We start from the raw sequence: 26,045 nt of genomic DNA, 5'->3' as shown, positions 1-26,045 counted from the left end.
ACGCTCGGATAATCTGCCCTTCCCCACACACCAAACTGCTTATATAATCTTACCTGTTCCATTTTGTTTGGTTCTTTTTTTCTTTTATCATTTCTCTTGTTTAATGAGTGTCACATCTTGGGCAATACTAATTAAAGCTTTTATGGAGAACCTTAACCCATGCATGAGGGTTTGTTTGTGAAGACACATCTCATCTTCTTCTATTATAGAGGACAATATGATAAAAAAGATTTGCAGTAGATTTATACTTAACATTCCTTGATCAGAGTTGAATTATCCAGCCTTCTTATGTTTACCTCAAAATTATTCAGTATTTGCTGTACCTCAGAAGCAGGAAGTTTAAACTCTCTTGCTCTTGCTTTTTGTCTTGCAAACAGCCAATTCTCATTAGCAGTTCTACAATTCACTTGTGCGAATGAGCCAATAATGCTCAACAGAACTTTGATTTGTTTTTATATCCTCATGAGGAAATCGGTTGTCTTAAGTCCACTCTAATTGGTGTTCCCCAGTCTCAGCAGTTGAAATTCCAGTTTGTCATTGCATGCACCATTAGCTACTCCGGCATTACTAAAATAAACATACTTTGGTGAAAAGTAGTCCAAATAAGCAACAGTTATTAACGTTGGCTGCTTACAATTCAAACAAAACACGAATGAACCGACAGTTAAGCCCATGCTATATGGAACCAATATGTGACGGAGGAATTTCAATGTGATTCTGACTGGCTGTGTTTTAACAACCTGGGTCAGTTTAACACAAGACTCACAATGAGATTGTGCATCACAAAGGGATCAAGACCAACTGGCCATGGGTGAACTGCAGAAATGGGAATGTATTTAAGAAAAAATTTACCAGTCAAGTATTTTTCTATCAGTTTGACATGTAGTAGCCTGAATTTGATTGGCTGTGTGTGCTAGCGTGAGCTCTCAGGCTTACATCATAAGCTCTGTCATAAGGTAATTATGGGCCTCAAGGCATGTAGTTTAGCTTCGTACTCTTGTGTAGAATAAACCCCGTAGGTGCGATGCCACTTGTGAATATAACCGGTCCAATGTCTAAGAACACACTTCAAGTTTGAATTGGTTAACTTAAGTTATTTGGTTAACTTCATGTGTTCTCTGTACTGGCTCTAAAACCGGTTGTGAATGTCATTTTGCTGAACTTGGACAGTCATTTATCTTTCATTTCCAAAAGTTTCAACCTAAGGGTTGAGAAAAGTTATTATTGAAATAACGAGTAAATCCAGACAAGTCTTGAGTGAGTCAAAGCCAGGTCTCAAGCTGAGTAATGAGTCTTCGTGGGCAAGTTTCATAAAAGAGCAGAGATTACAGACAACAAATTAAGAGTAAACGTACTAACTTTATAAACAAAAACCTTCAGTAGCATCACAGTAAGGAATAAATAGCTCTGTAGACATAAACATTCTCCTTACTTTACACTTTAAATTGTCTTTGCACACAAGTCATTTTGTAAGTGAAGTTTGAGCTTTGAAGAGAGGTAATGTGGTGCATCAGCATGATTGCCCACTCAGTTTAGTACAATGTAATTTACTCTGCATACCTCACCGCAGTCTGAAAAGACTTTCTTTTCCACATGTGGTCTTCCATGTTCATATGATAAATTCTTTTGGACACAGGCTCGTAAAAATGTCAATCATGCAGCCTGGGGTAACAGAACTGGGTAATCTAATATTTTATGATGTTTATGGGAACTGAGGATCACTAAAATTATTATAACTTTGTTCAGAAATTCTGAACATCTTGAACGTAAAGATTTCTGCCAGACTTGACCAATTCCAATAACCGTTTAAATAGTGATAACAACGCCTGTGTTATGGTCATAAGAAGGAATGACTTGTAGTGGCTTGGTCTGAAGCTATGCTTGCATCCAGGAGGGGGGCTGTTTTCTCTTCTTGTATTGAGATTGAGATTTAAATTGAGGCTGACATTTAAATTGTTTATCGTTGGTAATATAAGGGCATTAGTTTCACAGAAGCCATGCTAGACCATTTTGATCCACCACATTATGAAAAATCAGTAGAAATTATCATATTAGCTAGGTAGCTAAAACAGTTTGCTCAGGCAGAACGTGTCTGAGCCCCTCCCATTTAAACAGAATCCCAAATAGCCTTGTCACAGCCACAAAGTTTATCTAATATGGTGCACTCTTGATATGATGACCATACAGAGAAATGCTCAACAACCCTCCAGCCCTGCCTTGGTCAGTGGGGTTTGACAACCAGAGTTGTGTGAATTGGGGGGTTTGTAGTTGTTGGTGGTCCTGCGTGGACTGAAGACTGAAAAAAGTAGAGCTGAAAATAAAAGAGAGGAGATTCAGCTCATTGTTGTAGTTAAATGTGTCCCGCTGATATGAGGCTACAGCCACAGAGCTCACTTACCTTACAGCCAATTGCCAGCAGCGTGTGTAAAATCACTATGATCACCACTGTAGCCACAGCCATCACTTTGGTGTCGTCACGGACAACGGGCCAGAAAGTCAGGACCAGGACTGAACCAGAGATCAACATGGCAACCAGGATCAGTGTCCACTGCAGCCACTCAAATGGTATGATCCACAGAATCTGGAGATGAAAAGGATGTACATTTTTTTACTGATGTTTCCTGTTTGATTAGGTTACACAAATCCTGGTAGCTTTGCCTTTTTTTTCCAAGAGAAAAAAGATCATTTATAACCACAGCCCAAAACTGAATCATAATCCACAAGCTTCAAAGGAATTATGTCAAACTGTTTAACTCAATGTTGCTGGATCTTTGCTGTGCCAAAGGAACAATGCTGGAACTCTTCCCAGTATTGTTTGTCATCTACTACTGAGAAAATGACCCTGCTTGTTTGCAGTTTTTTCTTTCTAAAGAAAACACGATAGGGTATAAAAGCACCTTAAAAAGGCATGGTCTCCCAGAGGTTAAGATTGGCAGAAGTTCAGCAATAAACTGTCTTTAAATTATGGAGCAATTTCAGTCTAATAATCTGAAATGTAAAATTGCAAGGGCAGAATATTCAATAACCTACAGTACATGATATTATCGTGAGATTCAGAGAATCTGGAGAAATCTCAGCGTGCAAAGGACATGGCTGAAAATTAAAACTAGATGCACGTTATCTTCAAAGCCCTGAAACACTGGAAGCCATGTGTTCATGTTCCGCAAAAACACAGCCATCTACTCTGGGCCAAAGCTTATTTCAAATGGAATGAGGGAAAGTGCAAAACCTATTCTCAGATCAGGTTAATTGAATTTGAAACTCTTTTTGGGAATCATGGAAGCACAGTGGTGTGTTAGTTAGCCCTGTCGCGTCATAGCAAGAATCATTTTTCAAAAGAATTGATAATACAGCTTATTATGACTGAGGCTGACACTGGTTATGGAGTGAAAGCTCAGGATAGTGGCTGTACTCACTGATGTGGGGATATAGATGAAGAGGGAGTAGCCATAGACACACACAGTCTCCAGGAAAGAGTAGCCTCCCGTCTGCCTCTCAGCCCCTTGCCTCCAGGTCAAGAAACCCCACAAGCCAATCGGCACCAGCCAAGCATACATGAAGATGACCACCGCTGCTATGGTTACTGTCAGAGAGGAGAGCAGAGAATCAAAGCAGAATGGGCACATTGCAGTGACATCAGAACAAAGTAATTCAGTTTAACCAGAAACCTGGTGCGGGACTGACCCCTGTGGAACTGTGGTCTGTAGTGATAGCTGGGGTTTCCCATTTCATGGAAGAAGGTGGACAGATTCCCGCTGATCGCTACTGAGAACACCAGAGTCACACAAATCCAAAATGGACCTGCAAAAAACACACATTTGTATAGCATTACCATAAAACCCCATTACAACCTTAAAGCTGCAGTCAGCAGGTTTTCAAAATTGCGAGTCTAAAGTCAGAAAATTCGAACTGATACAACTTTCAGGTCCCTCCCCCAACCTCTAACAAGCTCCGAATCGCCCCCCAAACCCCTCCCCCTCTGTGGACGAGGTTGTGCACGTGAGTTCACACCAGTGTGAGCGCACACAAGCTGGGGCAGACTCACGCTCAGCAGCGTGTGCACAAGCTGTGATTGACAGGTAGGATTCCTCCACCCTAACTTGATTGGTTAAAAACAGCCGGGAGCGCTCGGTTTTTGCAAGCATGATTACAAGCATGTTCCTAAACAGCCTATTTAATATTCTACTTCCAGAATCCCATGACAGTTCAAGCTAATATGACTAAAAAAAAGTTGCCGACCGCAGCTTTAACTGGCAGTTAAAGAAGTAGAGTATAGCCAGGTGCTTGGACAATGACACGGTTTTAGAAATCTCACCTGTACGCCACCACAGTGGATATGAAAAGAAGCAACTCAACAAAAATACTGGATTAACTGTAAGGACATACCATTTTAAATAGTCTGTCAAAGGCTCAGTCATAAGGATTATTTTTCACAATTGACTGCAAATTCTGTATTGTCAAAAAACTGCAACCCATGGACATGACCAAATATCAAGTCTACTTGTTATGCCAGGCATTTACTGCAGGCATCTGTCTGTGATGCTGGTTTGTGGAACTTTCTGAATCGTCTTTGGAAAGTGAGAAGCCTGCTCAGATCGACAAAGGTATTTTTGACAGATTTTCTTTGGTCCCCCTTCCAAAAAAAAACCTGATTATAGGCCAAATCACTTGTCACACTCCAAAGGTGTTCGCTGTACCACATGACTGTTAAAAACTTCTGTGATCTGCAACTTTTCTGACAGCACTGACAGGCAATTTCATTACAGCTGGAGAAAAACTCTATTGTTACTCTAAAGCAACAACCCCTTTGTTCTCAAAGTTGTCCCTTGACTAGTGGTCCGATCAGGTCTAATCCAAAACCAGTAATTGTGGCAACAAGTTCCGTGTTGGTTTCTGTAGCAGCAAACTCCAGAGCACATTCTAGTGCCTTTGTTCTAGAAGGATTCTCCAAACTCTTCCCATCATTCTGATTCAAGTTCAGTCCAAAGAATCCAGAACTGGACAGTTTTTTCTTAAGGCACAAACTTCAAATCTGTCTAAATGGGAACATTTATCCCCTCTAAAGTGAAGTTTTTTCAGAATATTATGATGTCCCTCTGAAACTGATTTATGGCCTTTTTATCATAAATATCATACCTTCATCTACCATTTTATCCTGTCAGACATTTGTGTGTTTAATTTAGTCACAATCAGTACATTAATTGTTGACTTATGGCCTAAAGACTGTTTTATCTTTTACCACCAAAATATAATCAAAACGTTCTCGAGTCCAAGTAAATGTTTTTGTCAAATTTGAACAAATTCCTTCTAATGATTCAAGAGAGATTATTTTTGTTAGAATGGGATGGGTGGAGATAATGCGTCCCTCCAGAGTTGTTACTGTCACGGAGGTACAAAAAGAAAATGTGTTCTGCTTGAATAGATCTCGACTGACTTACCATAGAGATCTGGGTTGTTCCTAAGGTAGTGTTTGATGAAGTTTCTTCCAGGTAATGGCATCACTGACCCCTTGACTCTGTCCAGTACCTACATATATGATGGATGGGGAATCAAAACAAACAAAGAAACCTAAAACTAACTGTTTAATTACATCCGTTTACAAAGTATATTATTAGACGGGTGTGGTTGATGGATACCTGCACTGTGTCCACATTGAAGAAAGACTGATAGTATTCAAAGGTCCAGAAGCCACCGCTTGGTTTCTGTCCTCCTAAAAGCTGGTAGCACAGACATCTCTCAACTACTGTCCACTCAAAACACCAAGACTGTCCTGTACTTCACACAAATACTGTACCTCTGAACTCTCCTCCTGGGGCTCCTCATCTTCTGATAGGTCTAGTTTCACATCCTCCCCTGCTCCTGGAGAGCCAGCTGATGTGGTGGGGGTGTTTGACGCAGACATACTAACTGTGGAAGCCCCCGGGTCTGCAGACAACAGCTCTGCTGCTTCTTCAAACTCTACAGACACGCACAGATGGGAAAAGCAGCAGGTCAATACTGTTGGTGCTACAATAGGCCCAGAGCCAGAGTTTTAAAAAAAAACTGAGCTCTGCTCTAGGGTTTAATTTTAATTTTGTGTACATACCCACTAAAGTCCAATGCGTATAACACAAGAAACTTATCTGTACACATAATTTCCTGACTACCTATAGACATGTTGGATCGACTGCTTGCACTGCAAATATGTCCGCATTTGCCTTCGTTTATGAAAATATAAAAATGAGCTAATATTTCAAATGGTAAATGACCGCTTAGATGAACCAGTTTATTTCTGTTCCTGACGTTCTGGGCTCCTCGTTTCTCCATACGTATATCTGTAAAACCAAGATTTTACATGCACACCAGATGTCGCCATTCCGACACATTGTCAGCTTTAAGACTGTGAATCTTCTCCTGACAGCCGGAGGGTCACTCTGCTTCAGGCAGCTGATTTAATTTAATCGAGGTATATTCCTTAAATTCTCTGTCGTCTGCTTATCACCACGGTCAACACGACCTTTGTCCCTGCCAGGTACATATAAAGCTCTAAATCCTGGGCCATGTGGACCCTGCTATTTGGTTAATCATGACAACAACTACATTTTAGTTTTAAAAACTTTTTTCCTCTTTCAGTTGCCTTCTGAGAACAAAACATCAAACAAAAGGAACAGAAAGTGGGTTGTGATCTTTACCTTGAAACTGTAGGTCATTTGGACTGGCCATTGCTCCAAGGGACAAACAGCAACTTCATTCAAGACCTAAAATAAAAATAAACTCTAAAAAAAGGACGTTCATATAAAACACTACATTCCATGTGATGTCTTGTCTTTTATTTCAACCTTGAATCCAAGGCTTAAAACTGAAAAATACATCACTGACAAGAAAAGGATTAAATCTGTTGTCTGTTATTTTGCTAGACAATACACAATTTTAAGCAAACATATGAATATTTTATACTAAATGTTAAGGTGTCTAGTGTCAAAAAAAACACAAAAATAATCTAATGGTGTGCGGTGAGCAAAGAAGCATAACATTAAAACAACCAACCTGTCCACAGCAGGGCCACTAAGCACAGCTAGTATAAGCTAGGCAAACGGAGAATGGGACTCTTGTTCCACATTTGTTTGAAATTAAGAGAAAAGCTAACATAAATATACCAAAATAACACCTATGCTAATGTCATAAGCTGTCAAAATAGCAATAATATTAATTCAATGCTAACACCTGTTTCTCATCGAATTCGCTAAAGCCGCTGCTTCCAGGCAGTCACTCGAGTTAGCATGTCTTCCGGTACACGTCACCACGTAAACAAAGCTGTCACGTGGCTATGTTAAAAAAAAAAAAAAAAACACTGTGTATTGAATATTTTTAAACTATTTTTTTTTATTTAACAACATATTAACCAGTACAAAAGTGCATAAAACAAATTACAAATAAACATGTATTTATTATTGTTATAAACCGCGCAATCATATAAATGTAAAATATGACATAATTCTTTTTATTTCCACCCCTTTTTCCTCTTATTTTTTTTTCAACCTGGATGTACTGTTTTGAGGTTTGTGAGACATTAGACTCCTGATAATCTGTAACCGCTGTCACGCGGAACGTTAGCAAAATGGTTTCACTGTCGGAGGACTAAACCGGAGTCACCCGCCAAGCGCCATTTTGGCTCCATGTGAGCTTCTTGCTTGACATGTCAACCCTACCTGAAGGTGACCGTCTTCATTTCAAATGGCTTCGTTTCGTGCCGCGAGGAGAATGTTCTGTGCTGCTGCAGAAACAGCAGCTGCTCCGGTTCCAACCAGCCGCTGGGAAAAACTGAAAAGTAGCAAAGCGGGTGAGAGAATAAACAAGGTTACATAGATACAGCTAGCTAAAATGGGACTTGCAGGTTAAGGTGTACAGTAGTCCATCTCGGTTGTAATAATTATTTACAGATACTACACTTAATAAAGATGATCCCAATTAGTTCCAATTCGCAAGCAGCCAGTGTGATATATTTTGTGATCAATATTCTACAGTCAGGTATGCCCCCTCTATGATAACTATGATGATTTGACACAAAATTTGGTGCGATGAGTTCAGGCAGGTCATCGCGGTTTTTATATAACTTCCCAAAATCATCCGCTGATTACACTGACTTTCATCGTTTCAATATATTCTGTAAAGAGTTCTCAGGAGCTGGTTGCATATGTGAAAGTAACTATTACCTATTTATGGCATGAAGTTGTCCGTTGTGATTTAGAATAACTGGCATCATTTTCGATTAGCTTACAGCAACTCGACTGCAAGTATAAGATCTTTTTTTTTAGACGGACAACTATGACGAGCAGCACAAATTAAGGAAGCAAGTACTGACAACAAAGTGTAAGAGGGGCGGCTTAAACTGATGAGAGACAATCATTTAACCTACTGTCCATCTGACTAGTACATTTGACTCTACATATGATGACTAGTACATATGATTTTTTCAGCAAAACTTTGCAACAAAAGTTAAATGCGTGAAATCCTTCCAGATGCCTATCAAAACGTGGGGTTAGTCATTTAGAAAAATGGCATAAATTCTGCTGCTGGGACATCAGAGAACATTACATGTAAAGTATGTGCTCACCTCTGTTTTTTTTTTTTCATTTAACATGGCCTGTGTTTACCTAGCCTTAAAAACTGTGGAGCACCACATATGGAGCCCCAAGGAGTCAGTAGGAAATGTCCTAAATTAACTCTGAAAGTTTCAGTTAAATGAGCACATCTAAGTCAGCACAGAAATCTAGCTGAAGTTTGTTTTGTCTGCTGTGCGCAGGTGTCTGGTGTCGCAGCATGTTCTCTGACTACAAAGAAGCATGCAGGGAGATTGTGGTCGGTGCCTGGGAACGACCGCTCAAAACTTCAGTGTATGCGACCCTGTTGGGAGGGGCTTGGGCCTGTTTCTACACAAAACCCGACCAGTCATCTTTTGAGGCAGTCCTGCTTGAACGCTCAAACCAGCTAGGTTTGCTGTCGCCCTGGATTCGCAGTGCCACTTCTGACGGCCACGTGCAGAGTCTAGTGAAACTTCGTAACGAGAGCCGGCTTCGCTACATTAGCCTGGGTCTTCTCTCATTGATTTACCACGCTGACTATGACCCTGACACCATGCTGTATGAAGCCCAGTGCTCAAACCTGTCAGTACCCTGGAGAGATCTCCCTCAGCGGGTTCTAGACATTGGATTCAGTGGCCGCTGGTGGATCCTGGACTCAAAGATGAAGGACTATGACATTAATGAGGAAGAATTCAAGCATCTGCCAGCATACATGCAGGTAACCTTACCACCCAGCGTTCAGGAGGTGGAAAGAAACGAGAGGCTACACAGAGAATCCTTGTTCCCGCTCGCAGTGGAGGAAGAAGACAAGGGAACAGACATTGTTCCCAGAAAGGAGAGTGTCAGTGAAGAGAGCCAGATAAAAGCAGTGAAGGAGGAACAGACTCAAAGTTGAGCATAACTTACTTTGCACATTAGGCCAAACTACATACTACAAACACAAAACAGTGTTCTCAGATCCTTACTGTCACTTTTCTTTTAAGGTTGGAATCAATTAATCCCCTTTTGCTATAAACTGTCAACGTGAGAGGAGAAACATCTGTTAAACTAAATGCAACCCTTTGAAATCTGTATTTATTCTTCCTCATTATTTCTTACAAAAAATGTGTCATCATGTCATCTTTTTTACCATGAACAATTTGTTAATAAATCTGCCACATGTCAGCAGGTAAATACGTACTCAGACCTTCATTGTTTGACTGTTAAGGAATTTTTAATATAAAAACAAGTTAAATGTCTATTTGTGATGCTATTTCTTGCTCTGTTGTGTTTTTTTTTACCTCCCCTTCTGTTAAGGTGTTATAAGCAAAAACAATATTGTAGCACCACAGTAGCAAGATTTCCATTCAGTGTAGGTTACAATGTTAGTGGTTGTAATCAGAAGAAGTAGTTTTCCGAACTGAAAAGAAATCTCAATGAGGAAAACAACAATGACGGCTGCAGTTGACATCCGCAGGAGGAAAATGGAGAGACTTCAGGAATTATGATACTGTAAGTTCTGTAAATAAGACAGAATCTGTGCAGATGTAGTTTTAAATGAAATGTGAGAAAGCCTGTGTTGGACACATTGTCAGCAATACACTTTTTTAGAGGGAAACTTGTATTCCATGAATATTAATTTTAATGTTGAACAAACACAATCAGTTGGTCAGTCAAAGATGCTAGTGATCCCCAACATGTAAAAGTAGGGAGAAGTTTAGTCTTTTTCAGTGGAATTGGAGTGCAATTTAACTATAAAAGTTAGAAAAATAACTTCTTTCAGATGGTTTATTTCAAAGTTAAAAGTTGCAGTCATGAATGAATATTAGGGCTGGGCGAGTTAACTCGTTATTATCGCATTAATTATTTAACGTCGATAAATCTTTAATCGCGCATTAACACAGTTTTAAAAAAAAATTTTTTTTACATTTTTTATTATTGTAAAAGTCTGTTGCTCACAGGCTTTTATTTTGTAAAAGTCTGTTGCCGTCTGCTGCGGAACCGGAAAAGAAAGTAATCGGCGGATCCACCAAACATGGAGAAGGGTACGGAACTTTTACTCGGCCATTTTCATTTGAAAGTTCTTTCAGACATTCCAAGTCATCTGTAAACACTGCCAAGTTGAATTTTCTTCTCAGCGTAGTAGTTCCAATCTAAAATATCACTTAAAGGCAAAACACACAACTGATAGCAGCAAGTCATTCAAGGAAACAGACAGTGGCGCGAGGCTTCTACATAAAAACTACATAAAGATGCTTATGTTAAAAGTGTGTTTGCACAACAAATGTTATGGCACTTTCATTCATATGGCAGCACATTTAAAATAAAACTAAATGCTAAAAGCTATACACTACTTTTGAATTCATTTTTGGATTTTGCCTACAAATGCGATTAATCGTGATTAATTAGATTAAAAATTTTAATCGTTGCCCAGCCCTAATAAATTACCACCAACATAATATTAGATAAAATAATAAAATATAGATGTGTAATAAAAAGATTCTATTATATCTTTTCTGAATCATCTCAGGTTACATGGACAACTGAGGTGAGCTGCTTGACTCATCATTGGGCTGGACCATGTGTTGAGCCAAATTCATTGTACAGATGTCTTTAAAGTGACTTGAATGGGGATTTAGTCAGATGACGCTGCGATAATAAAAAAAATAAATAAATCAGGATTTTATTAGAGCAGAGCGACAGTGGAAATGCTTTAAGCATCCACAAGTTGACACATGCTGTGATGAGCTGATTTTCAATCACAATTTCTTTAGCCATGAGACAAAAAAATAAAAAGTGAATGAGGACAGTTTTATTGGTAATTTTGAGATCAATTTACACTTAAGCTTTACTGTTTTTACAAAAAAAGATTGAACTTTGGAGCATGTGTGGAGTGCTTAAAACCCATTCGATTCCAGTTGAGCATATACAGTACATGCTGTAGATCCCTAGGTAATGCTACAGGCAGCGTGGGCTGACTGTCTAAACGGTCCAAGTCTTAGTTTCTGTAGAGTATGACCTTGAGAAGTGTAGCCACTTGTTGATTGTCAGGTAAACCTAATGACTGAAGGTTTACTAGCATAAACAACCTTTTCAAACCATATTATTTAGCTGATTATACCACCTTAGCCTTTGATATTTTACAAAGAATTGTAAAGTGAGTGCCATAATTTGGACTTTAACAGCCGGTTATACATTTATTTAATTAGAAAGGATAATGCTTACAGCTCAATCAGTATCCAATAATTTATGATAAAAGAAAATAGTCAAATAAAAAATATCAGATCATTTGAATTAGTAAGTGACTTCAGAAAGGCTGACTTTTAGCTGAAGCTGAATACTTACTCATATCCTTATTGGTTTCAAACCAAACCACATTATTTGGGTGTGTCATTCCAGTTTTGAAATGTAATTTAAAAGTTTTTTTTTTTTTACTAGTGTCATATAAACAAGGTTGGTTTCTTGATGCATTAATGATCAGCTTTCACAAAAGCAGAACCCCCTCTCCAGAATGCTATTCAAACTGTTTTTTTTTGTCCTCCCTCCCTCTAAATCAAACATATGATAACGACCCACTGCCCTCAATATGATTCACGTTAGGTTAGGAGGGGGTCAGGTTATCATTTTGTCATCCTTGAGGTCTTTGCTGGCAGCTAAGCAGTGGAGTATTTGGACGTATGTAGAGATCTGCCTTGCCTAAAGATCACACAGCTGCAGTCTTGCTGCAGACTTCTTTTACCAATTGAACATAGTATCTTCCAGAAACTGGCAGACGGTCTTGATCTGGATTGCAGTCCATGTTTAAAAGGTCCAACAAGCACATCTGTGATTATAGCAGCCCATACCAGTACCCACACACCAGCAAATCTACAACAGAATGACCAAAAAAAAAAAAAAAAAAAAAGGATTAAGGTGTTGGTCCATTCAAAGTGTAGATCTCAACCCGATTGAAATGTTGCGGCAGGACCTTAAGTGAGCTCTACATAAACAAATGCTGCAAACCTCAATGACATGAAACAACATTGTAAAGAAAAGGGGGTCAAAAGTCAACTGAAACAATGTTAGAGGCTGAAAACATAAGGAAAACAATTACTTTACATTATTGCTTCTGTAGGAGCCATATAGGCTATTGAGTCAGGGCTCATTGGGTAATCAGCGGTGTTTGTTATAAAGAGCGGTAATTTGGAAGCACCAATGTCTCTCACAAAGCAATTCATTTTTTAGGCTCATCATATATTTGCAAACACAAAATGTAATATTTCAAAGATGTTATTTATACCTTAAATGTTCAAAGTTGCTGAATACACTGCTAAAAAAATAAATAAATAAGGGAACACTAAAATTACACTTCCTAGATATATTCCAGTTGGAAAAACAAAAAAACATAGTGGAATGCGTTGAGAACAAAATGACATAAAAATGATCAATGTAAATCAAAATTATTATCCCACGGAGTTCTGGATATGGAATCATACTCAAAATAAAAGTGGGAAACCACATTACAGGCTGATCCAACTTCAGTGGAAATTCCTCAAGACAAGTCAAAGTGAGGCTCAGTAGTGTGTGTGGCCTTCACCTGCCTGTATGACCTCCCTACAACACCTGGGCTCCTGATGAGGCGGCAGATGTTCTCCTGAGGGATCTCCTCCCAGACCGGATCATGTCCCAGATGTGCTCGATTGGTTTCAGGTTTGGGAAACGGGCAGGCCGGTCCATAGCTTCAATGCCTTCATCATGCAGGAACTGCTGACACACTTCAGCTACATGAAGCCGAGCATTGTCATGCATCAGAAGGAAACCAGCGCCCACTGCACCAGCATATGGGCTCACAATGGGTCTGAGGATCTCACACCGGTACCTAATGGCAGTCAGGGTACCTCTGGCTAGCACAGAGAGGCCTTCCAAAGAAATGCCTCCCCACACCATTACTGACCCACCGCCAAACCGGTCATGCTGGAGGATGCTGCAGGCAGCAGAACGTTCTCCGCGTCTCCAGACTCTGTCACATCTGTCACATGTGCTCAGTGTGAACATGCTCTCATCCGTGAAGAGCACAGGGCGCCAATGGCCAATCTTGGTGCTCTCTGGCAAATGCCAATCGCCCTTCACGGTGTTGGGCTGTAAGCACAAGCTCCACTTGTGGACGTCGGGCCCTCATACCACCCTCATGGAGTCTGTTTCTGACAGCTTGAGCAGAAACATGCATATTAGTGGCCTGCTGGAGGTCATTTTGCAGGGCTCTGGCAGGGCTCTGGCAGGGCTCCTCCTGTTCCTCCTTGCACATAGGAGGAAGTAGCGTTCCTGCTGCTGGGTTGTGGCCCTCCTACGCCCCGCTCCATGTCTCCTGGTGTACTGGCCTGTCTCCTGGTATCTCCTCCATGCTCTGAACACCGTGCTGAGAGACACAGCAAAGCTTCTGCCACAGCTCAGGTTGATGTGCCATCCTGGATGAGCTGCACTACCTGAGCACCTTCTGTGGGATGTAGACACCGCCTCATGCTACCTCTGGGGGTGAGAGCACTGACAAAATGCAAAAGTGACCAAAACATCAGCCAGAAAGGATGAGAACAGAGAAATGGTCAGTGGTCACCATCTACAAAACCACTCCTTTATAGGGGTTGTCTTGCTAATTTCCTCTCATTTCCACCTGTTGTCTGTTCCATTTGCACAACAGCAGGTGAAACTGAATCACAATCAGTGTTGCTTCCTAACTGGACAGGTTGATTTCACAGAAGTGGGATTGACTTGGAGTTACATTGTGTTGTTTAGGTGTTCCCTTTATTTCTTTGAGCAGTGTATATCTTTTTTAGACATTTGCTCTATTATAATCTTACCCTCTTGAACTAAATTGTGACTTGTGTAAAAGTTTGTATGTTTGTAAGTGTGCTTGTATATTGACATAGCCCACCACAGTCTAAAAAAACCCAAAACATGGAAATTGTACATCCAGTACATCACTTCGCACCTTGGTAAATACCAAGAAGGATGGTGACCCGCACTGATAACCTAACCACAAGGAAGCGCAGAGTCAGAGGTAGCGCGTGATTTTACTAATGTGGCTGATTGGTTATCAGATGTCATGTGAAGAAAGCCACAGGTCAGGGGCCAGTCGCGGTTTTCCATTGGTCTGCTTCTGTTCAGATTCTGTCCAAGTTGTGCTGGTTTTTGGATTTGACCACCAGATGGTACTGTATTGCAAAATAATCCTCGAGCAACCCCCCCATCAAGGTTCATTGGATTATTTAATCACTGCTTTACTCTTCATAATATACTAACATGGAACAGCAGATACATATTATGAAAAAGCAATGTGCAATAGAAGGTATTTAAAGCAACAATCTGATAACAGGACCATAGAATATTCTCAAGATCTACTTTCTAAAAATGTTGGCTTAACAGGTGGAATGTAACAATGTACATTTACTCTACTAGTTAAGTATGGTATTGTCAATCTAACTACATCTAAGGGGGAAATGTGCTTTTCACAACAATTATCAATTAACAACTATATTTCGTATTTACTTTACAAACATTCAGCAGCTAATTGGCATAATTATGGTTCAACAGTAATAGGATAACTGAGTGAGGAGCAGTTTCCTGGTCACATGTGGACAATATTTGGTCTGTTGCTTATTTATACTGTTGAAATCTGAAAATGAAAGCTTTTCACGGGAACTGTTAATGTGTGGTTCAATGATTTAAAGTAAAGGCCACAGTTACACATTTTCTCAATATGAGAGAGCAGAAGCTGATCAACAGTGTCAGAGTGTAGAATCAAGAGATGCCCTCATGACGATGAATACAGATCGTCCATTTATCACACACAACAACATTATAGATTACATCTAAAAATGCTCAACTCTGCAAAGGATTCTATGGAAAGAAGAAACAAAGATTAACAAGACCAACAAGGAGAGAAAAACTTGAGGGAAATGGCTCATAACTGAAATTATACTGTGATCAGCTGGATATCCATTTTTGGCTCAGAAGATTCCTAGCTAACTGAAATGAAGTTTTAATAGTAGTATTAAATGAAGCAGTATAAAATAGTAGAATTAGATAAAGTATAGTAGCAAACTTGACAAGGGCTCATCGAATTCCCCAAAGGATAAGGAACAGCTCTTCTGTGGTTACTCTGTTATCTTCCTCAGCTCAAAATCAACCGAAATGATAGGAGATAATTCCATCTGTTTTAAAGTGATGCTCAATTATTTTCATGCCATCATACCAACTGTGTTTCATGCATGTGCATGTTTTTACAAATTTCCTTTCTCTCAAGCAGAGAAAAAAACTCATGGAATCACCTTTTAAAACATGAGCTGTTGTGCCTGCTGACTGTCAGAAAACATGGCCCCAACAAGAGAACTGTCAGTGAAAACAATGGAAAGGATTTAAAAAAACACCTTCAAGCAAGTCATTCAAATCGGAGCGTTGCAAAATATGTATGTCTTTTCCTGGTCAGCTGGGCCTAATATTTAGAGCAAGTTGATGTTTGTAACTGAACTGTAAGAAACCAGCTGAAGGAAATGAGATCTCCATCCAGAAAAGCCAAACATAGACCATCACTGATGGAACTAGGTCACTGGTGTTTTCTGTTAATGTGTAATGCTGATTGAACTCGCACGATGAATTCTGAAGAGTAGAGCATGCTTTATGGTTATATTCAGTGAAATGGTGAAGTAAAGTGAAGGGAAATGTAATTATATAGCACTTTTCAGCAACAAGGCGATCCAAAATGGTGCTGAAGTCAGCGCTTCAATTACATTGGATTATGACCCAAAACACTTCAAAGGCAACCCAACAGTTGCTTGGGGCAAAATAATGGAATATTCTCAGTCTGAGTCTGACCTCAACCCAAATGAGCGTGCCTCTCACTTCCTGAGGACATAATGGGAGGCAGAAATTCCCACAGACACGGAGCAACTGAAGGCGATAACAGTAAAAGTCTGCCAAAATAACTCACGAGTGAAACACTTGTTTGTCTTTGGGTTCAAAACTTCAGGCAATCATTAACTACTACAGATTGTATGAAACAAATAATCATTATATTCATATATTCTTTAAATGACCTCTTGACTCGTGAAAATGGTGTCACTGAGTAAAAAAGGGCCACTATTCCTAGATATTAATGTGGTATCTTGTGGTATCTACATCTCCCTCCATCTTTGTCTTATGGCCTCCATCGACCCCTGCGCACCCATCCATCCTGCCCCCTCCTCCACACAGACAGGCAGTCTGTTGGCTGAAGGGGTCAGTGAGGGCGGTCACTGTCAGGTGGTGTTTGAAAAACATGCAGCTTTTTTTTTTCCCCATACAAAGACAAGGTTGGTGTGGCCAAGGCACATCACCTGACAGTGCTGAAAGAATCTGCAAGCATTCCATACATGACAATGCCTGTTTTTGACTTGTAACTGATCTTTGGGGGTATTCATTTCCTTTTACCTAACTGTTAGGAAACTCAGCTCTGAACAATGTTGATGTCTCTGTGAGTAAATTTGTAGCTTTCGTGACATCACTTTAAAAAAAAAAATGTAAAGTGCTGAAATGGTCAGAATGAGATTCTTTTGTTAAGACCACATTAGGACACAAATTCAGCTGCTATAAATGAAGATTTTAAGTGACTATACAATGGTGCTGACACTGTTGTTCATGGCTCCCTCTGCCTTGTCTACACTCACTAACCCTGAGAAGGGAGAGCAGGAGGTGATGGAGAAGGCGGGTGGGGGGGATGACAACAAAACACAAAAGGGGGTTGGGATGACTGTCTGGCCACCATGTTGACCTCATTGACCACAGTAGGACCAGGCTGGTGTGCACACAATGAGACACATACATACTGAGTGACCTAATCAATATGTAACTACTAAAGGAGGTAGGATGATGGAAAGAGTGGGGGATAAGTTGCAGTGGATGGAAGAGGTTTAAGGAAGAGTGAAAATAGAAATACCCGTAAAGAAAGCAGTTATTAACCAAACAAACAGAGCAACGCTTTAAGGATTTTTAAAAAAACTGTCTTAAGCAGTAAGTACTACAACTGACAAGAGAAGTGAAAAATCCATTATGTCATTATAGCAATCTTAGCAACTTGGAGGTCCAAGGCCAAAATATACTTGCTTCTAAATACACTTTAACAATTTTATGATAGCTACCTCATCTTCATTTATTTTTTTGAGAGTGGGTTGTGCACATCCCCAAAAATGAATGCTACATGTATGCAAGATGTAATGTAACACAACTATGCTAAATATGACAGGCTATACAACTTCCCGGATGTAGTCTACCTAAAAACCATCTACAGTGTTGTAGCTCTTTGTTTTTGAGACTATCCTCCTCCCCAAAACCTGCCCATGGGGCATTTGTTCATACAAGATGAAAAAGCTGATAATTCCATTTGTATATGGAACCTATATAGATTGTCAGAGCAATTGCATGTGAATTGTAAATAAGGCATCTATCAAGGTGATGGTTGCGATTACATTGTAAAACGAATGTATGATCCTGGTGAGGATGTTGAAGCTTCTGAAGGGAGACACTTGAGAATGATGCCTGCTGTGATGTGTAAATGCTCATGAGACATAACATCCCTCCTTTTGCTTGTGGGGGCAGGACTGTACAGGACACCATTATAGGTCTTATTCAAAGGCATGAACAAACACCCCATATGATCATATTGTTTGGAGGACTTGTTAGCTTTTTCTGCTGATATCTTAATGCGAAACAAATATTAACTTCCTTTATTGTATCTGAATTATTTTGTTTGCAAAGGTCTGGATGGTTTGAGTATTCTCCCAAGCAGATTCCTACAATGACCTAGATCACAGGCAAGTATACAATTACACTGACAAGAAGCAATTTGACTATGTTAGCGTATTGTTAAAAAGCAAGTATATTCTCAGCCTAAACCGTCATAGCTATTAGACAAGAACCCCAAGTTTCCTGATCTTGTGGTTTGTTCCTACTGGTTCTGACTAAAAGTGGTGCAAAACTGGTGTACCAGCACGTGGGCCATTGGTGCCCATTGTCCTGTGGAGGAAGAACAATGCGGTTTAATCTCACAGAAGAGCTACTATGAAGACACATCAGGACTACCTGACTGAACAGAATCCCCCATGTTGGCTTCTCTCAACCACCAAAAACACCTACTGCTGCTATTTGGTGGTGCCTGATACCACAGGACACCTTCAGAGGTCTTGAAGTCAGTGTATTGACAGGTCAGAGCTGTTTTGCCAGCAGGGGTAACTTCCTCAACACTAAACAGGTGGATTTAATTTAGTGAATGATCTGGGTCAAATAAGACATGATATAAATACAGAATGCGGTTCACATATCCATATGGAGGTATTTAGAGCTTCGAAAACAGCATGCACTGAGAAGATGAAAACACATCCAGTCAGAGTGGATCTGCAGCTGCATCAAAAGGGTTAACTGTCTGGGTCCGGGAGAGAGAAGTCTGTGTGTGTGGAGTGGGTGGGGTTGGGGTAAGGGTACAGCTCTATACTGTCAGTCAGTCTTGGAGTGTGAACATGTTTGAAGGCAGCAACAGCGCGAGAGGGAGGAGGAGATAGCAAAGGAGGCCAAAGCGAGAGAAGAGTGGAGGAGGGGTGTCTGGTAGACAGAGAGAGGGAAGAGAGGAAAGAGAAAGAGAGGGGGGGAGGAGAGACAAGCCGAGTGTGCACAATATTCATTCAAACTGACAGAAGCTGCGTGTGTGTCCTGGTTTGTACTTCCCCTTGCTCCTTGGTGTCTCTCTTTAGCCAGACAGTCCGCAGTTTGAACCAGGAGGCAGACGACATCGGAGAGCCACGAGATAGGAAGAAACTAAAGGAAAGAGTGTGTTAAATGACAGGCAAGCAGGAAGAGGAAGAGGAAAAGGGAGGAGAGCAGAGAACAGAGGATGGAAGTAAAAGAGATTGGCAGCTCAGTGGGAGGGGTAAGGACAGAGGTATAGAGATAGAGGAATGCAGAGAAAAAGGAATGAAGACATTGCTGCTCCAGCAAAAGATGATGAAGAGGGTAAGTCAGTTTAAACCTTTAATAATTGGATATTTCCAGGCTGACTGTTGTGCATTGGGCTGGGCTCTGATTCCAAAGCAGCCCTAACATCCACTTTCCATTGTAACTCTGTGGGAGAGGCTGCTTGGAGGCAGACATGAATGCGATGTGACAGTGTGTCAGCGGATGTTTGCCGACTCTGATGTGCATGCATGATGCAACACCAAGCAGGAACGCCCAGAGAGGCTGGGAAAGAGTGCAGAGTTGAGAATGGAAGTGGATGGAGTAAAGGACAACAAGGCTGCATGCTAACATAGCAACGGAAGCGTTCACACAATGGGGAATTTCATTCATAAATTCTTATGTGATGCATGTGTCTGTAAAGGAAGCACATGTTTTACAAGTATGCATTTGATTTTAAAAAAAAGTACATGCATATGTGTGTGTGTGTGTGTGTGTGTGTGTGCGTCCATGCACACGCCTACTTAGACATACATGTTGAATGTGCTGTGTGTGCTGTATGTGTGGGTGTCCCAATGCAAGTGAATGACAATTAGATTAAAGTATTGATCCAGTCTGGCCCAGGTATCGAGACACACACCCAGCAGCACACTGGGGGGAAGGGCCTTCACTATTCTCATTACCTCTGACATCCCACACACGAAGACACACACCGAAATCTGTGAGGAGAAAGGAAATCTCTAATTAAGAACTACCATTGTAAAAAAACAAAAACAAATCTAGTTTAATCATACAATAATTGTGTATGTAAATGCACAATCACAAAACACACATATTGGGGAACTAACCTTTGATCACTTTTAGACACACATCCATATGTAACAAGTTCTGTCTGCCTTAAGTGAAGCCAACCTTTTATTCAGACCTTTCAGTGTAAAGATCAGCAAAACACAGATATAAGCACAGTTCTGCACACCCGTGCGTGAACTCAACTGAGGTCATGTTGTAACGCACTCTCACTCACACAAACTGACCAGTGGCTTCCCCAGCAATGGCGGTGCCTCCCTTGAACTCATTCACCGTAGGGTCATGGGTTCAAGTCCCAGATGGGGGAGGGGGAGAGAGTGGGAGAGTGATTGAAGGAGGAAGGGAGGGAAGGCGGAGGAGGACTGCCACTTACTCACTCAAGCTTAGGCCCCCTCCCCCCTCTTTTTCTTTACCTCACCGATATCTGTCCATTCACTCAGACACATGTGCAACCGTGCATACACACATCTAGATATAGAATAAGTGGTGCCAATACATTAGACACAACCTTGACATAAAGTCAACAAGCCACTGCATGACTCTGTGCGTGTTTATTACATATGTACTCTATGATGCCTTGGTCTGTGTGTTTAGGTCAGCAGTGTTAAATGTTTATTTTGGCTTCTGTTACCTGAGCCCACCTTGTTGTCTGTGTGCCTGCGATGTGCATGTCTCCTCATCTAAATTTGAGTGGGAAAGTGTGTGGCTGGGTTTATTTGCGATGCATATTTTTTTTAATGAAAGCTTCGCAAGTGGGGAGCATGCTCGTGCAATGTGCAATACAGACAGTCAAATACACAGACTCACTGTGGTGTAGGGCAAAGCTATCATTTTTGGATTTTCCCTTGTGCCTTTGAGCAAGACATCCAATCCCTTTTTCAGGTTCAGATCTTCACCAAAGAAAATGCGTCAATTTCTTTTAAAGCAGACAAAACGATGTTCTTCACAGTCCAAAAGAAAACAAATGGTGGTCGCAGTTTGGAGGTAGAAAGTTCACAACGTCATACATCACAGTGATATATATCTTTTCTTTTATCAAGAGGAGCTGAAATGATATAACAGAAACTCTTCCCTGCCATTAGTTTCCAATTTTAATTTCTTCTGAGAAAAGACTAATAGATTGAAATGATACACCCCTTGAGAAACTAGAAAATCGAAAAGTAAAAAATAAGATTCATAATGAAAATATGTGAAAACAAAATACCAAACTTTAGGCAGTCATGATTAAAGCACACATCTATGCACTCACACACACCCATCAATAATGTACACAGGCGTGTACACACTCTAACACTGTTGATTTTCCCTTCATTTCTAGCGGCATCCTGTCTTTCGCACAGCTTGATGTGACAAGAAAAAACGAAAACAGCTTTCAACATGATGTTGAGCAAACACGTATTTGTATTTGCCTCTGCATATGAGCTTGAAAGCCCCCCCCCCCCACACACATACAGTCTCTCTTTCATAGGAAACAAGAGCGGCTGACCTTTCACCTTTACCATTCAGCCTGTCTGGAAAATACCAAGCCTGGAATCGATCAACACTCCTCTCGCCCAGACAGCCAGCACCGCCCTGCCTCCAACCCTCAATCCCCATCCACCCTTCTTATTCTCCCCACTCATCCCAGACTGCCCCCCGTCTCGCTCCCACTACCCAACTCTTCCACTGCTAGACAATAAACCCTATGTCACTAATACTTTTAGCTTGCAACACAGCAGCTTTTTGGCCTTAAAGTATTACAAAAAGCCCTTGAAAAGGCTGCCTACACAAGCTGGAAATATAAGTAAAACAACACATATAAATACAATGTAGATCGATATATCTGTTATTTCTGACATTTCATTCATAATATTAGTTACTTTAAAAATGTGATTAAATAAAAATAATAATTGGCAACAAAAGCAAAACAAATGTCATTTCGAGGTCTTCCCTATTAAATTGGGGTTCTTCATCTCCACTGTCTCCTGATGCCCCAGGTAGCTCAGAGCAAGGGACTGAATCAAGCTGAAGATTTGATGCAAACCTTAGCTGGGTTACTCTTATACTGAACTTGACTGTACTGAACTGAACATAACTAGTTTGAATTAGATTGATTTGGAAAGAATTTGATTATAATGAATGGGATTGAATATTATAAAATTATATTTGGGTGTAAAATATTTCAGTGTACAAATTCTCTGAAATTGTGACAATACTGAGCAACAGTGTACTGAACACTAGCCACAAAACAGCTTTAGTGTCATAAAGCAGGGCTATAAGCCACTTGCAACTGGCAGGCTCATATTGTTAGTAAAATTATCTGACATGTAATGTAATGTAATGATTCCCACTGGACATAAAATCTCTGAAATCTTGCAAGATCTGAGTTCTGAGGAAATTTGAAGTGTTAACTTCAGTGAAAGTAGAAGGTTCCTGCCTTTGGAAGAGTGAAGAAACACTGGGAAGTAAGGTTAAATAAAGCGCAGAAAGCGCAGCAAGTATGCAGTCAACTGCATTTGTGATTTTCCAAACTGTGGCATCACAAGGCAAGGCAATTTTATTTATAGAGCACAATTCGTACACAAGGTAATTCACAGTAGCAACACATCTGGAGAGTTTTCACAGATTAACTTTAGGAGACTGTCAGAGGCATAGTCAAGTTCTGGCTAACTGTGCTGAAAACGTATATAAAAACTACTGTCCTTACACTGCGCCTGAATATTTTGAACCAGGTATGACGAATGGTACTTTAGAAATCTTACTATAAAGCTCCTATTTGAAAAATATACAAAAATAAATTATTTTAAGACCTGAGAGATCTCTTGTAGAGGTAATATTATTACTGTCACCAAAGCTCACTTTCTTCTATATACTTCTGCTTTATCCTCCTGATTCTCATTACATTTTTTAAGGAGTATTTGCTTCAAATATATCAGCTCAAATACATAGGGAATGCAATCAAATTCAAATGTCTTCTTTAATTTGTCAGAAAACAAAAAAAAAGAAGAAAGAAGAAAGGGAAAAAAAGCCCATGGCATGTTAAAGTTAATTAATGCTATTAGTCTTCTATGCCTAATACTATTGCTGAAATAAAGAGGCTGTCCTCCTCAAAACATGCCCATGGATTGTATATTCATCCATGCACATTCAACAGAGAAGCTGCATGTGAATTATAAAAATGACACCCATGACACTTGCATTGTAAAAAGAAATTATTGTAGCCCTAAACATGATAATTATCTAACCCTAACCAAGTGAGGTTATTACCTAAAGCTAAGTAGAGAGTGAGAACATTTCATTGTAATATGTTGTGTTTACACATAACGAGGGCAAATAGCAAAATAGTATCAATGTGGGTGATGATCGCATTGCAAGAATGTACTTTAGCCACAATCACACATGAGAATCACAATCATGATTGGTGTTCTAGCTCTAACCATCTCATGCTGTTACTGAAACCAAACAAGGAAGTGACAAAAGTGTGTTACTAAAGTATTGTGTTATTAATGAAACATGAAAGTGAAAAAACTGTTCTCATACATTAATCTCTATCTTACATCACATGAAAACACGGGGTTGAAAACACTTCACATAACTGCTTCACCCAGACCCCCTCCTTCCTCTTACTGAGGACTTTGTGGCCTCTTAAACAAAATACTTGAGAACGGTGTCTGCTTAGACGTGGAAATGCTCATACCAGTTGTACTCAGCTCCAGTTTTGTCCAGTACTTTACATGATGCCTTTAATGGTCGCATTTTAGAGTAAGTCTGGTAAGAGTAAGTAAAGTTAACAAATGACCTATGTTCTTGTCTCGATTGGAGGGGTTTGTTGTATAATAATTGTTTAGTTCTGATTAGAACCAATGACATTTCTTCTGTTACAATCATATATAACACCCCAAAATACAAAACAGCTACTAAGCTGAGCTTAAACCAAAAATTCTTATTCTGTAGATGTCTTCCCTGTGACACATGAAATAGGAATTTCAACATGACATTGACATTGCAGCTGTTAAAAGATTTTTTATGTACAAAACGTATACAAAATGAGGCCCGGGTTTGAATTTTTTTTTCAAAACAATGCCTTTAAACTAATTCAATCATATTTGTTTCTTTTGCAAACATCTTAACAGCTGAAACCTCTTTGATCAGCAAGTTAATATCAGGTAAGCAGACTAGCTCAGTTGGCTAACACTGACTCATGAAATGACTACATTATGGTAATTTAAAGATAGACTGGAGTCACTGGGCCAACATACGCCCGTTTATAATTTCCTTTGTCCTATTTTGAGTCAATGTTTAAAATAAATGGCATGTATCTCACCCCTTAAGAGAGTCAGATTCCTGTGTAGATGGACTGTCTGTGATTGACAGCCAAAGCATGTGGCTGCAATAAAACTTCTCAAAGGGTAGTTCAAAAATGTATTTATTTTTCACTTGTTCTCATCAGTTGCTGAAAAAAAAAAGATATATTTTATATAGGTTGCTTTGATATAATCACATGACGGGGGACTGAGAATGGTTGATATTGATTAAATCTTAAAGTTGGTACCAAAATGGACTCTTCACAGAATTATGAAGTGTATATACTTCAATGTATCATAGCTGAGGTGCTTTTAATTACTGTCAAAAGAAAATTTTCGAATATTTCATAAAAATTTTCAAATTTGGATCAAGACAATTTTAAACTAAAAACTAGCAAGCTAGTAGATGCAGTAAAACCTTATTTGTAAAGAAGATTTTTTTTTACTTTGATCCTACTTTCCCATATTGTAAAATTCTACATGATTAATAAGGACAAAATATTTTGATTTGGAATCAGTTGAACAACGGAAATTTTTGTTTTTCTTTTGTTCACCCATTTCTGCCATGCTTTTTTGAGTAATTATTTCAGATGAACAAAAAAAGTTTAGCTACCATGACCTCCACTGTCTCTGCAGGTGTTCTCGACCCTATGAACAGCACATCTCTTCAATAAAAAATGCTTTAATTTTGGGCTTCTTCCTCTAATTTCCTTCCTCTTAGTTAACCAGTGGGAGTTTTATTGGTCAAAATGTTCACTGCAAGCAAGGATTTTGAAGGGACAGTGTATGGATATAGGCGGCTACATCCATTTGTAGCGCTAGCTACAACTCTGAGAAGTGTGGCATGCCACTCTGTTGCCACACTTCTGATTTGAAATGTTGAAAATGTCCCTAAGAAATCTGTAGACACTAAAAGATTGAGAAAAGGACATAGGTTTAAAAATTACAGATGCATTGAAATGTTTTTCACACAAATGTCATCCATAATGAACTGAAGCAAATTTAGGATTGCATTACACAACTCTTCAACTCAGAAGCTTAGATAGATACACTTAGTCATAAAACACTCTTTTATACTTACTGTACATAATATACATTACTATAAAGATTTAAGTAATTAGAAATATCTCAATTTTTAATTTTTAATTTGTATAGCAGCGCTATACTCACTCTTACATGTATTTCCCAATACCTTTGAATGTGTATTTTTGATTGTTTTTCTCCAACACTGACCAAATATCTGTAAATTATTTTTTTGTTGTGCTTCAGCATCATCTGTATGAAGAGTCCTGGGCAGGAAGAAGTTACAGTCTAGTGCAGGTAAGTAATGTAGACCTGTAACCTGTTTTAATGACAGAAACTCTTACAACCATAATCAAATCCTAGGAAACCCCAGTGTACAGTCCAGTAATTAGGGCGAGACGTTCCAGCACACGTCGTCTGCTCTGAGATTAATCTAAAG

At 39.7% G+C, this 26,045-nt stretch overlaps 2 protein-coding genes across 4 annotated transcripts; one reads left to right on the top strand and one right to left on the bottom strand.

The window, feature by feature from the left end:
* Positions 1-1,339: 1,339 nt before the first annotated feature.
* Positions 1,340-7,281, bottom strand: yipf2 (Yip1 domain family, member 2). Of its 3 annotated transcripts, none has more exons than XM_075454492.1 (9): positions 7,204-7,281; positions 6,672-6,737; positions 5,795-5,958; positions 5,637-5,717; positions 5,439-5,526; positions 3,685-3,801; positions 3,417-3,583; positions 2,399-2,581; positions 1,340-2,311 (listed from the first exon to the last, which is right to left on the bottom strand). In XM_075454492.1, exons 2-9 carry the CDS (start codon positions 6,700-6,702, stop codon positions 2,222-2,224), a joined length of 921 nt encoding a protein of 306 aa, XP_075310607.1. In that variant the 5' UTR covers positions 6,703-6,737; positions 7,204-7,281; the 3' UTR covers positions 1,340-2,221. The 3 variants fall into 3 exon arrangements, with proteins under 3 accessions (XP_075310607.1, XP_075310606.1, XP_075310605.1); XM_075454491.1 differs by having other exon boundaries at positions 6,672-6,755; positions 7,027-7,269; XM_075454490.1 differs by having other exon boundaries at positions 7,027-7,269.
* Positions 7,282-7,639: 358 nt separating this feature from the next.
* Positions 7,640-9,799, top strand: timm29 (translocase of inner mitochondrial membrane 29). Its single transcript, XM_075453810.1, has 2 exons — positions 7,640-7,819; positions 8,783-9,799. Exons 1-2 carry the CDS (start codon positions 7,714-7,716, stop codon positions 9,454-9,456), a joined length of 780 nt encoding a protein of 259 aa, XP_075309925.1. The 5' UTR covers positions 7,640-7,713; the 3' UTR covers positions 9,457-9,799.
* The last annotated feature ends 16,246 nt before the right edge of the window (positions 9,800-26,045 follow it).

This window comes from Odontesthes bonariensis, chromosome 21 (assembly GCF_027942865.1).
Source record: "Odontesthes bonariensis isolate fOdoBon6 chromosome 21, fOdoBon6.hap1, whole genome shotgun sequence".
Lineage (NCBI taxonomy): Eukaryota > Metazoa > Chordata > Actinopteri > Atheriniformes > Atherinopsidae > Odontesthes > Odontesthes bonariensis.
Note: the sequence above shows the minus strand (reverse complement) of the source record. Positions and strands in the feature narration are given on the sequence as shown.

Excerpts from the sequence above, each read along its gene's own strand:
- yipf2 (XM_075454492.1), bottom strand. The coding sequence starts at position 6,702 with ATGGCCAGTCCAAATGACCTACAGTTTCAAG. Across the intron at positions 5,959-6,671 it reads AAATGACCTACAGTTTCAAG|AGTTTGAAGAAGCAGCAGAG; the intron begins GTAAAGATCACA and ends GCGTGTCTGTAG. Across the intron at positions 3,584-3,684 it reads CAGACCACAGTTCCACAGGG|TAACCATAGCAGCGGTGGTC; the intron begins GTCAGTCCCGCA and ends CCTCTCTGACAG.
- timm29 (XM_075453810.1), top strand. The coding sequence starts at position 7,714 with ATGGCTTCGTTTCGTGCCGCGAGGAGAATGTTCTGTGCTGCTGCAGAA. Across the intron at positions 7,820-8,782 it reads ACTGAAAAGTAGCAAAGCGG|GTGTCTGGTGTCGCAGCATG; the intron begins GTGAGAGAATAA and ends TGCTGTGCGCAG.